Genomic DNA, 15,747 nt, shown 5'->3' with positions numbered 1-15,747 from the left:
CGATTTCCGGTGATGTTGACGCTTGCACAGAAGAGATTCTCCGGGCCTTCTGTTTTGTATGCATGGTGTTTCTCTTCGGAGTGCGGACGCCCAGCCGGAAGACAATGGCGGCTGCCGCTCTGAAGAGATTTTGGTCCCGAAGCCGTAGAGAGGCGCGTGACGCTGCAGCCGCAAAGCCCGGCGTGTGGGCGCGGTTGGGTGAGTAGCGGCGGGAGGCGGCGGGATGGGTGGCGCCAGCGCCGGGCGGCTCTCAATGCTCTTTTCTCCCCTCAGGCGCTTGGGCCCGCTCGCTGCTCCAAGATTACGCCGAGGCCTGCAAGGACGCGGCGGCGGCGGCGCGGGCCCGGCCCGGGAAGGCGGCCGTGTACTTAGGGCTGCTGGGTGGCGCGGCGGCCTGTTGCTCCCTGGCACCGAGCGAGGCAGCCTTCGAGGAGGCGCTGCTCGACGCGTCGGGGACCCTTCTGCTGCTGGCGCCCGCCACTCGCAACCGCGACTCGGAGGCGTTCGTGCAGCGGCTGCTTTGGCTGCGTGGTCGCGGCTGTCTGCGCCACGTGAGCCTGGGCCTCTTCTCGCTGGTGTACGAGGCGCCCTTCGATGCCCAGGCCAGCCTCTACCAGGCTCGCTGTCGGTACCTGCAGCCCCGCTGGACCGACTTCCCGGACCGGATTCTGGATGTGGGCTTCGTGGGCCGCTGGTGGGTGCTGGGGGCCCGGATGCGCGACTGCGACATCAACGACGACGAGTTCCTGCACCTGCCGGCTCACCTGCGCGTCGTCGGGCCCCACCAGCTGCACTCGGAGGCCAATGAGCGGCTCTTCGACGAGAAATACAAGCCCGTGGTGCTCACCGACGACCAGGTGGACCAGGCGCTGTGGGAGGACCACGTTTTGCAGAAGGAGAAGAAGGACCAGCTCGCCCTGAGCCAGGCTGACTCTCTGCTGCCGTCGGAGGCCGCGAGATGAAACTCAGACCCCCCGGGTCCCCACCGGGCTCCCGGCCCCCGCAGAATGCTGGCCCGGGAATGTGCAGTTCGTGCGTGTGAGTCTCAAACGCAGAGTGGTGGAAGTAAATTATTTGCAACGTTCTCTCCCTGGGTTTTCACAAAATCGGGGGCCTCCCTCTCACCTGTTCGCTGTGAGCAGACGGCTCATTGAGAGCCTCCCTGGTTTAAGAGTTGGGGAGAGCAGAGAAACGTGCCATGTCGTCTTTATCACTGCCAGAGTTGGTAAGAAACTTTAGACGGAAATAAGCCTTTTTCACTGGGCTTTACGGTTCTCCTGACTAGGGTAACTTGCAGATTTTCGTTTTAAAATTTGACCTAAGAGGTTTATTCTCTCTTTCCACGAGGGACATGTATTTTTTAATTCAGTTTGAAGTAATTGTAGTCTCAGAGGAAATTGGAACAATAATCGAGAAATTCTGTGTGAAGGTTCACCCGGCTTCGCACAATTGATAACATTTCACACTGTCCTTATTGTTCCGTTGCTAACTCGAGTGGGACTCTTTTGTGACTCCGTGGATTGGAGCCCACAAGCTTCGTCTGTCTGTGGGATTTCTCAGGCAAGAATACTGGAGTGGGTTGCCATTTCTCTTCAGTAACCTTGAAAATACAGAATCATTTGGAAAGGAGTATGTCGCTAAGAGTTGGACATGACTGAGGGACTTCACTTTCACTTTTCATTTTCATGCAATGGAGAAGGAAATGGCAACCCACTCCAGTATTCTTGCCTGGAGAATCCCAGGGACGGCGGAGCCTGGTGGGTGCCATCTATGGGGTCGCACAGAGTCAGACACGACTGATGCGACTTAGCAGCAGCAGCATGTTAATGTCTATAGCTGGGTTAAAATCATACTTTTAAAACTACTGTTACAAGAGTGAGACTGCCTCTGTCACTGATGGGGTCTATGACTAGTTAATAAATCAGGAGATGAAACAACCATCTTTGTTGTTACATTGTGCTTATCTGTTTTGCTGTTAAGTTTTGGTACTTGGACCTTCCCTTCATACTATAGGGTGCATTGGACACATGGTAATGTTTATATCCTTATTTAGGGGCAGAGGAGCGTCTTTAAGCCAGCATGTCTGTTTTACAAAGGAAAAATTTTGTTATTTTTCCAGAGCTGTGGCAGACTTCATGATTGAAACTAACTCCTCAAACTCATGGTATTATCTTTGACCCTAATAACGTGCTACTAGAAACTACTGAATACTGTTACTAGCCATAAATAAAAGCTAAGTACAGAAATAAGTGAATATAAACAAAAAGCAATGGAAACAAAAGAGAAATGATACTATAAATTGTAATCCTATACCATTACCTGCTGAAGGCTCTGGACCTGAATCCTGTTGTTCAAGAGAAATTAACCAGCATCAGGGACAGGTTTAAGATGCACTGGTATCAAAATGAGACTTGCTCTTTACCATGATCATGAAGTATTTAGAAAAAAGAGACAGACTTTGCTACTGGTCCAGTGGTCAGGACTCCAAGTTTCCACTGCAGGGGGCACAGATTCTATCCCTGGTCAGGGAACTAAGATCCCATGTACCTCAAGGCATGGCCAAAATTATAAAATTTTTGAAAAGTATTAAGAGGATTGCACATCGTCATTGAGTTGGTTATTAAATGACACTCAAAGCCAGGGAGTCCTACCATATTTGCTCCCTGCTCCAGTAGCTCTGGTGTCCTGAGTTTGGTATGAGGCATGTGGACTAGAGCAGTTAGGTTTGACAGGGGCCTGAATGTTCATGCTCAGCACCTTAGAGTATACACAAGACCTCCAGAGGACGGTCCAGCTTAAGCTTCGTTAACTGTTCACTGTTAAGCTTCCAGTATCCCTCAGTGCTCAGCCCAGTGTGGGCCCCAGCAAATGTTTATACTAGACATGCCCGTTATAGGTGGGAGTTGCTGTGATCCTACTGGGGAGGGGGAAGCAGACCGGGACTTGGCTCCCCATCCTTTGGCCAGTCCAGAGTAAGAGACCTTCAGATCTCAACCCTGCCCAGGGTATAAATAGCAAAGTAGACATAGTGTCTCCATTTGCATAAGGGCAGTAGAATCTGAGGAAGAAGAAGTGGGTTTTGAGGGAATTCCTGTCAATCCAATGGTTAGGACTCTGAGCTTCCACCTGATGGGAAGAACAGACTCATTGGCAAAGCCCCTGATGCTGGGAAAGATTGAAGGCGGGAGGAGAAGGGGACGACAGAGGATGAGATGGATGGCATCACTGACTCGATGGACATGAGTTTTGAGTAAGCTCCCAGAGTTGGTGATGGACAGGGAGACCTGGCATGCTGCAGTCCATGGGGTCGCAAAGAGTTAGACACGACTGAGCGACTGAACTGAACATAAATTGGCCACAGATATGCATGTGTCACCTGCATCCTGAACGCCCCTCCGCCTCCCTCCCCACCCCATCCCTCCAGGCTGTCACAGCACTGGCTTTGGGTGCCCTGCGTCATATATCAAGCTTGCGCTGGCTATCTGCTTTACACATGGTGATGTGTATGTTTCAGTGCTGTTCTCTCAAATTCTCTCTCTCTCCTCCCACTGAGTCCAAAAGTCTGTTCTTTACGTGAAAACGGATTCTTAACCCCTGGGCCACCAGGGAAGTCCCAGAGGAAAGAAATTGAAGATACAAATAAATGGAAAGATAGGCCATGCTCATGGATTGGAAGTACAACTGCGCAGGACCCTACAGGGTCTTCCTGGGACAGACCCCACCATGTCCTTTGCCTGCCTTGTCTGTAGAAAAACTTTAACCTCCTCGGCTTTCCCCAAGTTTCAAAGAGTAAATTCTATCAGAGAAGTGCAGAAATACAGAAACACAGGGAAAGAGTCAAGCAAGACAAAAATAATAGTTTCACCATTAAAGCAAAGGACCTTTAGTTCCTCCTCAAGGGCTATAGATAATATTCTGAGGCATGTCCTTTGAGCTGTTTTGCAGATACTGAAACGTGCACCAGGGGGAAGAAGTTAACACGAAGGCTGATGATGTTGAGTCCCAATTAATCAGTCAGAAGAATGTTAAATACACCTGGCCTTTAATTTAAAACTCTTTCCCTGAAAGCCTTGATGTTTAGGCCTTCTAAACATTAGCTGCCTGGGGGAATCCCCTGGTGGTCTCTGGTCTCGTGGTTAGGATTCTGAGCTTCCATTGCAGGAGGCCTGGGTTCAATCCCTAGTCAGGGAACTAAGATCCTGCAAGGGGCACAGCAGTATGGCCAAACAAATAAGTAAATAATAGAATAAGATAAACATTGGCTTCCTGAACTCCTTGCTTGGGGCCCTGCAGTAATCACTGCACTTTCCTTCACCACAGAGATGCATCAGTAGGTTGGCTTTACTTTGTGTGGGTGAGTGATGCTACATTTGGTTCAGCAACAGAAGAATTAATATTGTTAAAACTATAATCCCTACCAAAATTTGAATGACATTTTTCACAGAACTAGAACAAAGAATCCTGAAACTTGTATAGAACCACATAAGATCCCAAATAGCCAAAGTAATTTTGAGAAAGAACAAAGCTGAGTTTATCATACTGCATGATTTAACCTGGATTTAATACTGCATACTACAAAGCTATTGTAATCAAAGCAATACAGAAACAGATCAGTGGAACAGAATACAGAGCCCAGAAGTAAACCCACAGGTTTATTTACAAATGCTCCTTTGTAGTCAATTGATTTACCACAAAGGAGCCAAGAATATACAATAGGGAAAGGACAGTCTCTTCAATAAATGGTGTTGGGAAAACTGGACCACTGTCTTACACCATCCACAAAAATTAACTCAAAATGGATTAAAGACTGAAACATAAGTCCTGGAACCATAAAACTAGAAGAGAACATGGGCAATAGCTAGCTCTTTAACATCGGTCTTGAGGATAATATTTTTGAATTGGCACCAAACAAAGGCAACAAGCAATAAACAAGTGGGACTATATCAAACTAAAAACTTGTGCTCAGAAAAGGAAAACATCAACAAAATGAAAAGACAATCTATGAAATGAGAAAGTATTTTCAAATCATGTATCTGCTGAGGAATTAATGGGGGCTCAGATGGTAAAGACTCCACCTGCAATACTAAGAGACCCAGGTTCCATCTCTGGGTCAGGAAGATGCCCTAGAGAAGGAAGTGGCAGCCTGCTCCAGTATTCTTGCCTGGGGAATCCCATGGACGGAGGAACCTGGTGGGCTGCAGTCCATGGGGTCACAGAGTTGGACACGACTGAGCAACTAACACTTTGACTTTAATATCTAAACTACATGAAGAACTTGTAACTCAATAGCAAAAATGAATCTTGTTAAAAAATGGGCGGAAAATCTGAAAGTTTTTCCTTAGACATACAGTACATGGTACATGAAACAATACGTACATACAGAACAATAGGTACATGAAAGGGTGTATGCTAATCAGGGACATGGTATTTTAAACCCCAAGGAGATAACACCTCACGCCTATAGAATGGCTGTGATCAAAAAGAAATAGCAGGTGTTGTCCAGAATGTGGAGAAAAGGGAACTCTTAAGGCACTCTTGGTGGGAGTGTAAATTGGTGTGGTCACTAAGGAAAACAGTATGAAGTTTCTTTAAGAAATTAGAAATAGAACTACCATATGATCCAGCAATTCCACTTCTGGGTATTTACAGAAAGAAAAGGAAAAACAGACATATGTGCCCTTATGTTTAAGGTAACATTATTTAAAATAGCCAAGATATGGAAGCAACCTAAATGCTCATCCGTAGAAGAATAGATAAAGATGATATGCCATATATTACATTTTATATATATATATATGAATATTAGCCATTACAAAAGGAAATCTTGTCATTTGCAACAACATGGATGGGCCTCGAAGGTATTATGCTAAGTGAAATGTCAGGAAAGAGGCAAATATAAGACCTCACTTAAATATAGAATCTTTAAAAATATTAAAGAAAAGAATATCTAGCTCGTTGGTACAGAGAACAGGTTAGTGGCTGCCGGGGCAGGGGGTTGGGGGTTGCACAAACCTGAGAGAAGTGGGCTAAACGGTACAATCTTCATGTTATAAAAGCAGTCATGGGGGCTTCCCTGGTGGTCCGTGGTTCAGAGTCCACCTGCAATGCAGGAAACAGGAGATTTGGATTCCATCCCTGGGTCTGGAAGATCCCCTGGAGGAGGATATGGCAACCCACTCCAGTATTCTTGCCTGACAAGTCCCAAGGACAGAGGAGTCTGGCGGGAATTGTCCAAAGGGTCACAAAGAGTCAGACGTGACTGAGTGACTAATCACATATTGGGAAGATTCCACGTGACCCGGGGCAATTCAGCTCATACACCACAGCTATTGACCCCACATGCAGCACCTACTAAAGCCCACCCTAGGGCCAGTTCTTCACAAGAGAAACCAACCCAATGAGAAGCATGTGCTCTGCAATTAGAGTAACCCGTGCTTGCTACAAATAAAGAAAAGCCTTTGCAGCAGCAAGGACTCAGCACAGCTAAAAATAAAAAAACAATTTTTTAAAGCTGTCATGGGAATGTAACGTACAGCATGGTGACTAATAATAAAGAAGTATTTGAATTCCAGCTTTTACACTCAGGGGATCTGGGACTCACCTGAGGTAGGTGAAGTGCCTTCTCCACCCTTCAGATTCTTTCTTTGTAAACGGGAGCCAACCTACCTGAGGTTGTTAGCAACATCAGAAAGCACTTGATACCTAGTAGGCCATTACTGTGCACAGTGGGGCCCAGTGTGGAGGAGGGAGGCTTGGAACCCACCCTCTGTCTGCCCAGGCCAGGAAGAGACCACAGCTTCCAGTCTCACCTGCAGCCCCACACACAGGGCTGCCCGGGGAGGTGCCTGGTTAGTGGAGGCCCACGGAGCCTGGGCTTCCCTGGTGGCTCAGAAGGTAAAGAATCTTCCTGCAATGCAGGAGACCCAGGTCCATTGCTGGGCTGGAAAGATCCCCTGGAGGAGGGCATGGCAACCCACTAGTATTCTTGTCTGGAGAATCTCATGGACAGAGGAGCCTGGCCGGCTACAGTCTTCAGGATCACAAAGAGTTGGACACGACTGAAGTGACTTGGCATGTACAGAGCCTGGAGCCTGTGTGTGCTTGTCTCTAGGAGCCAAAGAAACACTTGACTGATACAGGAACATTTTCCAGTCCTCTCTTTTAAGATTTATTTATTAATTTTTTAAAAAGTATTTTAAATTTTATTTAGCTGCACTGGGTCTTGGTTGCGGCCTTTGAACTCTTAGTTGTGGCTTGTGGGATCTAGTTCCCTGACCAGGGATAGAACCCAGGATCTCTGCACTGGGAGCTGGGAGTTCCAGCCCGTGGACCACTAGCTGTGTGTGTGCTCAGTCGTGTCTGACTGTTTGCCACCACATGGTCTGTAGCCCACCAGGCTCCTCTGTCCATGGAATTTTCCAGGCAGGAATACTGGAGTGGGTTGCCATTTCCTCCTCCAGGAGATCTTGCCAACCCAGGGATTGAACGTGTGTCTCTTAGGTCTCCTGCATTGGCAGGGGGATTCTTTACCACTGTGCCACTTGGGAAGCCCATAGACCACAAGGAAGTCTCTTAAAATTTTTTTCTGGATGTGGGCCCTTGTAAAAGTATTGAATTTGTTACATTTGCTTCTGTTTTATATTTTGTTTTTTCCTCTGGAGAGGCATGTGGAATCTTAGCTCCTCTACTATGCGAGCACAAGGTGGCGCTGGTGAGCCGTAGGCGGCGGATCCACCGTGCCTCGGGTGGGCCACCTCCTCAAGGCTCCAGGTCCCAGGTCCTGTCTTCTGGGGTCCCACAAGTGCTCTGGCTGCCCACAAGTGCAGGCCCTCGCGTGGTCGTGGTGATAGGATCTCCCACACACCAGATCCCCAAGAATCCCTCCAAAAAGCTTGGACATCTGTTGGCCATCACGCACACCAGGAGAACCTGGGGTTCAGAATGTCACTGCCCACTGTCCCCACAAGGGCATCCCTTCTTTAAGCACCAAAAACTGGGGACACCCCAGCTAGGGACCTTTTCTTTCTCATCTCTGCCCTGGCTCCCACACCTCCTTCGGGTCTTTTCTTGTGATAAGTTTCTGCTTCCTGGAGCCCTGGCCCCTACCTGTCTACCTCCTCACCTGCCTCACGTTCTCCAAAGATCTTCTGACAATGGGACCTCACGGGTTTCCCTTTATTTTCTTTACGTGGATTTTTTTTCTTTGGAGCTAGCCCAAGTCTACCAGGGCAGCGGTTCTTTCTGTCTGACCGTCACCCTGTGCCTGGAATAACCCCTGGCACCAGTAGGTGCTCAATGAACACTTTCCAAATGCACCAACATGCCCAGAGGTGAGAGCAGGGGGCGCCTGGAGCCGGTTGTTGGCTGTCAGTCCTGTCCAGACACACTGCTGTGCCTGCCACTGTGGCAAGACCTGTTCTCCAGAGGGTGCTGATAACCTTGGGCCCACCATGCCTCCAGTTTCAGTTCTTTGCCTCCCCAGCAGCTTCTAATTCAGGTGCATGCTTGGGGAAATGTTCTCAACTGTCAGCCCTGCCTTTGGGGAGCTGGCTCCTCTCATTAAGTGTAGCTAGAGGTAGGAGCCCCCTCACACCTCTGGGCTGGAGGTGCTGCAGGTGAGCGGCTGGGTCACCATTCATTTTTTCCCCTCATTTTGTTAAAAAGTATTTTGTTGAGTTCTGCCCCTAGGCCACGGAAGTGGAGCCCAGAACCAAGGTCACTTCCAAAACTAACTGAGCCCCTTTGTAACCCTTGCCAGAAGCCCCCCCTATCATCACTAACAAGCTTTCTGACTCCCAGTTAGACAAAGATGCCCACTCTAGTAAGCACCCCACAGCGCCCCAGCCAATCACCCTATGCCAGCCTTCCATAGCAATTTTGTCTCAAGGCTATAAAAGTTGGCTGTTTATGCACGAGAACTATCGACTCTCCCTGCTCGGTCAGGAGTTTGGCCTGCTGCGGCCTCTTCAGCTCTGCTCTTGGTTCTTAATAAACACCCTCCCTTATGAAATGCTCTGTGTCTGGAAACTTTTCCAGCCCACGCTCAGACTGCCTCAACGTATGTATTTATTTGGCTGCGTTGAGTCTCAGCTGTGGCATGTTGCGTCTTCATTGCATTATGTTGGATCTTTCCTCGCGGTTTATCGGCTCAGTAGTTGTGGCGTGGGGCTTAGTTTCTCCATAGCAAACCCCTGTCCCCTGCGTTGCAAGGCAGATTCTTAACCACTAGACCACCAGGGAAGTCCCTGGGCCACCGTTCTTGCTGCTATGCCTGGTTCAGAAGACAAGCCTGGCCCGGGCAGCCTGGCCCCAGGAGCTCAGTGGGCGTGCGAGTGGGGTCAGTGGGACAGGAAACCACAGTAGTGCCTGGTGTTGGGGTCCCTTGAGGAGTGATGACGGAGGATAAGCTCGTGGCGGTGGGCGCCATGGTATGAGGAAGAGTGCCCTGACCATCCAGCTCATCGAGAACCACCCCGTGGAGGACAACTCCACCATGGAGGTGAGCCGACTCTGGTCCACAGCCTGGCTCCTGACAGGGGCTTGTCCTCCACCTGCTCTGCAGGAGGGGTCCCATTGTCCTAGGTCCTGGGGGCACAGGAGGAGCGAGGGAGGGTCCCCTCCCAGGAAGGTTGGCTGTCTCTAAGTTCCTACTGGAAGCAAGTGGTCACTGATGGGGAGACCTACCTACTGGACACAGCAGGCCAGGAGAGTCAGCGTCATGGAGACCAGTACATGAGCACCAGCGAGGGCTTTCCTCTGGGTGTTTGCATCAACAATACCGAGTCCTTCAAGGGCATCCACCAGCCCTGGTGAGCTGACCACTGACCCTCAGGGGCTTCCTGTCCTCTCTCTGTGATGCCAAGTGCAGCCCAGCCCGCAGCCTGCCCACTGGATCACGACTTCCCCCTTGTAGGGAGCAGATCAAGTGGGTGAAGGACTCAGATGGCATACCTGTGGTGCTGGTGGGAACGAGTGTGACCTGGTCATGGTACCGTCGAGTCTCAGCAGGCCAGAACCTCACCCAAAACTGCAGCGTCCCCTGCAGTGATGTGTTGGCCCAGATGCACCAGGTGGAAGCCCCCCTCCCTGCCCCCCATCCAGCCAGGGCCCTGTGCCACCCCCACTGCCTGGGAGCAGCACTCACTGCCCCTTCTCCCTCCATCCAGGGCAGCTGCTCGACCTCTGGCTTCAGCTAAGGGACCCCCTGGAACCCACTTCGATTCCCCTGACCCAGCAGCCCCTCAAGCTGTGAGTCTCCCCGGGAGGCAGGGGCAGCGAGAGAGTCCAGGACCCGGGTCTGGGCCGACACAGCTCCCAGGGTGGAGGTCCCCAGAGAGAGCTGCCCTGAGCCAAGTGGGAGCATGGCCCTGGCCCATGTGCCCCCAGAGCGCCCCAAGGTCCCAGTCAGCCCTGACCCCTCAGTGGGCAGTGGGAGGGCTGCTGAGGACACGTATTCCAGTAGGGTGCCCTGGAGCCCGAGACAAGCAGGACCCAGGTCCCCATTTGTGGGGTGAACGGGGAAGTGCCGGGGTCCAGCCCTGGTGGATCCAGGGAATTCGAAGCGGGGACGGCGTCGGCGAGGATCAGGAAACAATTGCTTAATTAAACGTTAATTAAGGATATAAAGAGTAATAGAATAAGGATAGCTCAGTGAGGAAATCAGTGGAGAAAAGAGGCTGAAATAAGGATAGCTCAGTGAGGAAATTCAGTGGAGAAAAGAGGCTGAAAAATTCAGCCGGAAGGTAAGAGAAAGAACGACATGGGGAGACCAAGTTTTGGTGAACAAGGCCCGCACTTTATTTTCCAAAGTAGTTTTTATACTTTAAGTTATGCATAGAGGATAATGGGGGAAGGGGTAGAGTCATGCAGTAAGCCAGGCTTTCTTCCTGCAAACTTATCATATGCAAAAGTTTAGGTGATTTGCATCATCTTCTGGCCCGGAGGCCTGTTAACATTTTAAGAAACTTATTTTTCTCTATAGGTGATTATTCTAAAGTCAGGCAGCACCCTCCAAAAGCATTAGATTAAGTTGCATTCCTACAGAGCAAAGGAGTGGTGGGCTATAACAAGAAAAAGAATTAACTCAAGGGTCCCAGGTTACAAACATTAAAGCTACTACTTACACCAATTATATTAATCAATACACTGCCGGGGACACAGCAGGTAAGGGATATGGAGACTTAGCAGCAAACATTGGCCCAGCAAGTGAAAAACCCTTCACCAATACAATTTCTAATCAATCTTTTAACTGCTCAAAGGAATCCGTATTTAGACAGTTTAGAACATCTCATGCCTCTCACAGTTGGGAGGCTCTGAGCAATCACATGTGGCTGGAAAAACCTATACAGGCAGGCTAGAGGACTTCCAAAGGAGTTTGTAGGTTGAAACACTATCACACTCAGGAACTTTATTAACTGGAGCTGTAAGTTAACTCTTTTTTCAGAGAGAGGTAGTGGGGGACAGCCCCCTGTAAAGTCAGAGGTGTAGGTGAGAGCACAAAGCAGAAAGTAGGCAGACTCTGGTTTTGGGGGTAGATGCTCGAGAATTTCCAGGGGGACTCCTGAGGCTTCATCCCACCTTTGAGTATGCCAAGCCTCCTTCCTCATGACCTTTGCCACAGGCGGAACTCGCTCCTGGCAGGGAAGGGTCTGGGATTCTGCTCGAGGCAGAGGCAGTGTTCCCCTTGAGCCGGTGCCCTCTTCCTTCCACTGGTGCGTGAGATCCGGCAGCACGCCCACCCAAGGAGGGGGCCCTAGGCTGCCTGAGCTCAGGTGCTGCTCCCCTGACAGGTGTGGAGGGGCACGGAGGTGTCCAGTGTGATGTGGGAAAGGGTGTGCGAGATGGGTGTGGGGAGGAGGAGGCAGGGAAGAAAGGAAGTGCCACTGGAGCCTGGCCAGCCCAGGTTGGTGGACAGAGTGACTGAACTGATGCTCCCTGCCCGCCAGCTGTTGCTCTCCTGGAGCCCAGTCCTGGCCCACCGGACACAGGCTGAGTCACAGTCATCCGATGGTCTTGATCCTGGGGTTTGGTTGAAGCTCGGAGTCTGTAGTGCCTGTGGCCTCCCACGAGGCAGCTGGGAACCTCAGTTTTGTCCAGCTGGTGCTCCCTTTGCCTCTGGGGGCCCTGAGGGCATCCTTCGGAGACGTCTAGGTGCTACAAGAACCAGCCAGTCTAGCACTTAAAGCACGAAAATGTATTAACCTTTAACCAGCAAGGGGGGAAACTGAAACCAAAGTCTGTCCATCCCTGGAGGGAGACCTTCATAGGGAATGGCTGGGCGGCAGGGAACCCAGTTGGGTCCCGGGTGGGTTGCATTTGCTGAGATTTAGGGGCCCCAAAAGGCAGTCACTGACTTGGACAGTGTGTTGTGTCAGCCCAAACAGCAGCACCCTCTGCTCTGGCCCCACCTTCTTATGCGTGTGAGGTCCTGGAGGTGGCCTGTGGTTCCCAGAGGCTCCTCAGGTCACTGAAGGGACCTTGTGGGGCACTCTCAGGCTGCAGGAGACCACATACAGCTCCTAGAGGGCTCGCCTTGCCTTGAGCCAGCGTTCCTGACTGGCCGGGGCAGCCCCTTTAGTCACAGTCCAGGCTGAGGGGTGATCACACAGCATCTGCTCTCCTGGAGCCCAAATTCAGGCCCTTTGGAGTCAGGGACTTGTGCTATATGGGGGTGGGGGTAAAGTCCATCCTCCTTGAGCTCAGCGTAAAAAAGCAGGGCATGTTGCTGGCTTCTGGGGACCTCGGGGTCCCCGGGAGCCTTGGGGTCCCTGTGCTCACAGTCACCTCATCCTCTGGAGGCCCCTGAACGTCCAGGCTCCCTATGGACACAGAGCTCAGGGGGTCATGCGGACGTGTGGGGCCTTGGCGCAGCTCTTGGGGTGCTGTCCTGGCTCCACCATGGCGGTGCTGGTCACTCATGGGAGGGATGCTGGCTGCAGCTGCCTCAGGGCAGGAGGGGTGTCCTGGGCCCAGTGGCGCCATCTTCAGCAGGCTGGGTGGAGCTGGTTGCCGGGGCCTCAGTGGGGTCACGGAGTCAGGCCTGTCGCGTGGCCCTGGGGGTGGCCCAGGCAGGGACTGAAGGGGAATGGACCCAGCATTCCAGCTCAAAGCCGAGGTCTGGGGGCCACCTGCCTGTGGCCTCACAGATCACTGGGAAGTTTGGGAGGGAATTGTATCGCTGTGGTCTGCACAAGGTGGGCCCTTGGGGCCAGGCATGGCAGAGCTGGCCCAGCTTTGAGAACAGCCCTCTAGGCCACCAACCTCTGGGCTCTGTGGTGACCGCCCAGAAGAGCGAATGGCCGGGAGTGAGGGGAAAGCCCGGGGCTCACCCACCCACTACTGCCTGAGAGGGGGACTCATGGGGAGACCAGGGCTGAACCCCCCTGGCCAGGGCAGGTCATACGTCATCCTGGGTAGCTCAGCCATGGAGGCCGGCAGCTGCATGCGCACTGCGCCGTCCGCCGGGGCCCTGGCCCGGGACAGCGCGTCCTGCAGGAACTCCTGCAGCCTTCCAGGGGCAGCGTTAGGAGTCGCTCTAGGGGTGGGGGTGCCGTCAGGCCATGGGGGGACCTGCAAGGAAGGCTCAGCCCCCCACCCTGGGGGGTCTTCCCATGGGGGAGGGGCGGCTGTGTTCCACTGTGCGCCACCCATGGGGGTCCATCTGTCCCAACAGAGCCCCAGGGAGCGCCCCAGCTAGGGGCGCTCACCACAGGGCACCCTGACCGCCTTCATGTGGCTGGCACTCCCTCCTCCGTGGCCTGTGCTCCACTCTCAAGCCCGCTTCCTCCTGTGCACCTTGAGGACGGTGTAGGCCATGGCTGTGAGCAAGTGCCCACCCTCCAGGATGGAGGCCTCCCAGAGCCTCAGGGTCAGCGGAAAGGGGGGGTCTGTGGGGACAGTGGGCATGGGAGGGGCCACTTGAGCAGGGCACGGGGGTCCCAGCACAGGATCAGAAGCCACATCTGCCTCTGGTCCCTGCAGTCCCACCGTTCGTCAGACAAGGTCCCAGAGCTGCTCATCTGGGTGGACAAAGGTGCTCCCACCAGCCCTCTCAGGGTCCTTAGGGCCTGACAGCGCACCAGCTAACCCTCTCGGTGGGGACACCTCAGCAGATCACGATGGTGGCTCAGCTGCACCCCAGGTTGACCCACCCTTCCCGAAGGGAGCCAGGTGGAAACGGCGGGTCCCTGAGACTTCAGGGTGCCCTGGGCCCACCAGGAGGGCTCTGGCTGCCCCTTGGGGCTCCTCGGGAGGGACTTGGCATATCTGAGGGTGGGGTTTGTCCCTCCCTGGGCAACAGGAGTCGGGGACAGGGAGGCCTTGGAACCCAGCGTCCCTGGGCAGCCTTACCTGGTTGATGAAGCACTGCATGAACCACGTGGGTGTGTAAATCCCCGCAGACATCGGCTGTAAAGCAGGGCAGGCGGTGCTCAGGGCCTGCCTGCCCTGCCAGAAACCTCCCTATTTGAGGGCCCTGTACAGCCACCCTCAGGGGTGGTGGACATGCTGTCCATGGGCCTGCTCAGCCCGAGCTCACCCCTGGCAGCCCCCAGGAGAAGGCAAATGAAGTCTGCAGGAAGCCAAGTCCCCGCAGTGGCCATGGGACAGCACCTCTGGGCGGGGCGACAGTTGTACTCACCACATGTCCCTTCAACTTGGGGAGGGCTCTGCCGAGAATGTGTTTGTGATGGGCCTGGAACCTTGGCATTTTTGGGAATCCAGGGATGAAGCCTGAGGAGCCCCCAGACCCCCACAAGTCAGAGCCTCGCCCAGAGGGGAGTGGAGTACCACAGGAGCCCCCAGCGGTGACCCCTGCCTGTGGGGCCCTCTTGAGCCCTGGCTGGACATGCTCTTCCCAGGCAAGACAGCCTGTGAGGCCAAGGCAGAGGCCCTGCTCCTGGATGCCCAGCTCAGCTGGCACCCTGGGCAGAGGGGTGGGCAGGCATCTGGCCCCGGTATGCTGTCCCCACAGTAGCCACAGTGGGGGATGGCGGGCCTGGTATGGAGGAGCAGTGAGTGTGGCCCCCAGGGGAGATGGGGGTGTGTGCCTGGCCATCTCCTGGCCTCTGCAACCAGGCTGGGGGCAGAGGAGGTGGTGTTGCTGCCTGGGCTTCATCGGCCGTGGGCTTGCGGGGCGCCTGGTGGATGGCAGGCTTGAGGCAGAAGGACCAGTAGGGAAGGAAGGGAGAGTGGTCTGCATGAGGCTGGGACTGAGGGCTGAGGCTCCAGAATCCAAAGGGCAGTGTGGGGAGCCAGTGCCCTTTGCTGATGGGGAGCTGTCCTGGGCCAGGGTCCCCACCAGCCCCCCTGCAAAGAGACCCCAGATCCTCTGGCTTGCCCAGCCGTCCTCGACAGGCACCTACCGCCCATCGTGTGCTTGTCTTCAGTCATCAGCTGCACCAGCCCCTAGAAAGCATCCTCTTAGTTCAGGAACATCAGTAGGATGGCTACAACCTTGTTCATGTCCTGGAAGTAGACTACCTCCTGCAAGAGCCAGACGTGTGTGGAGGACCCACCTGGAGGCCACTCTGTCCCCTCCTGACACTCCCACCTCTGCTCCTGGATGCTCCTGATTCGTGACCAGCAGGAAGACCCCCTGGAATGGGCAGGGCCTGGGTGCGCAGATATTCTCAGTGTCATACATGGAATAGGCCACCAGCACGTGGAACAGGGCCTGCTGCCTGGGGAAGAGGACACAGGGGGCTTCTTTCACACTGATGCTCTTAATTTTATATTGTCTGACAGAGC

At 53.1% G+C, this 15,747-nt stretch overlaps 2 protein-coding genes across 2 annotated transcripts; both read left to right on the top strand.

The window, feature by feature from the left end:
- Positions 1-20: 20 nt before the first annotated feature.
- Positions 21-1,940, top strand: TIMM29 (translocase of inner mitochondrial membrane 29). The gene is made up of 2 exons (XM_027547708.1): positions 21-198; positions 274-1,940. Exons 1-2 carry the CDS (start codon positions 63-65, stop codon positions 960-962), a joined length of 825 nt encoding a protein of 274 aa, XP_027403509.1. The 5' UTR covers positions 21-62; the 3' UTR covers positions 963-1,940.
- A 7,490-nt stretch (positions 1,941-9,430) lies between these two features.
- On the top strand, positions 9,431-10,414 carry LOC113896344 (GTPase HRas-like). Its single transcript, XM_027548567.1, has 5 exons — positions 9,431-9,499; positions 9,625-9,809; positions 9,914-10,044; positions 10,167-10,248; positions 10,387-10,414. Exons 1-5 carry the CDS (start codon positions 9,431-9,433, stop codon positions 10,412-10,414), a joined length of 495 nt encoding a protein of 164 aa, XP_027404368.1.
- The last annotated feature ends 5,333 nt before the right edge of the window (positions 10,415-15,747 follow it).

This window comes from Bos indicus x Bos taurus, chromosome 7 (genome assembly GCF_003369695.1).
Source record: "Bos indicus x Bos taurus breed Angus x Brahman F1 hybrid chromosome 7, Bos_hybrid_MaternalHap_v2.0, whole genome shotgun sequence".
NCBI lineage: Eukaryota > Metazoa > Chordata > Mammalia > Artiodactyla > Bovidae > Bos > Bos indicus x Bos taurus.
Note: the sequence above shows the minus strand (reverse complement) of the source record. Positions and strands in the feature narration are given on the sequence as shown.

Coding starts and splice junctions, on each gene's coding strand:
- LOC113896344 (XM_027548567.1), top strand. CDS start 9,431: ATGAGGAAGAGTGCCCTGACCATCCAGCTCATCGAGAACCACCCCGTG. Junction 9,500..9,624: donor AGGACAACTCCACCATGGAG/GTGAGCCGACTC, acceptor GTCCCCTCCCAG/GAAGGTTGGCTGTCTCTAAG. Junction 10,045..10,166: donor AAACTGCAGCGTCCCCTGCA/GTGATGTGTTGG, acceptor CCCTCCATCCAG/GGCAGCTGCTCGACCTCTGG.
- TIMM29 (XM_027547708.1), top strand. CDS start 63: ATGGTGTTTCTCTTCGGAGTGCGGACGCCCAGCCGGAAGACAATGGCG. Junction 199..273: donor CGGCGTGTGGGCGCGGTTGG/GTGAGTAGCGGC, acceptor TTCTCCCCTCAG/GCGCTTGGGCCCGCTCGCTG.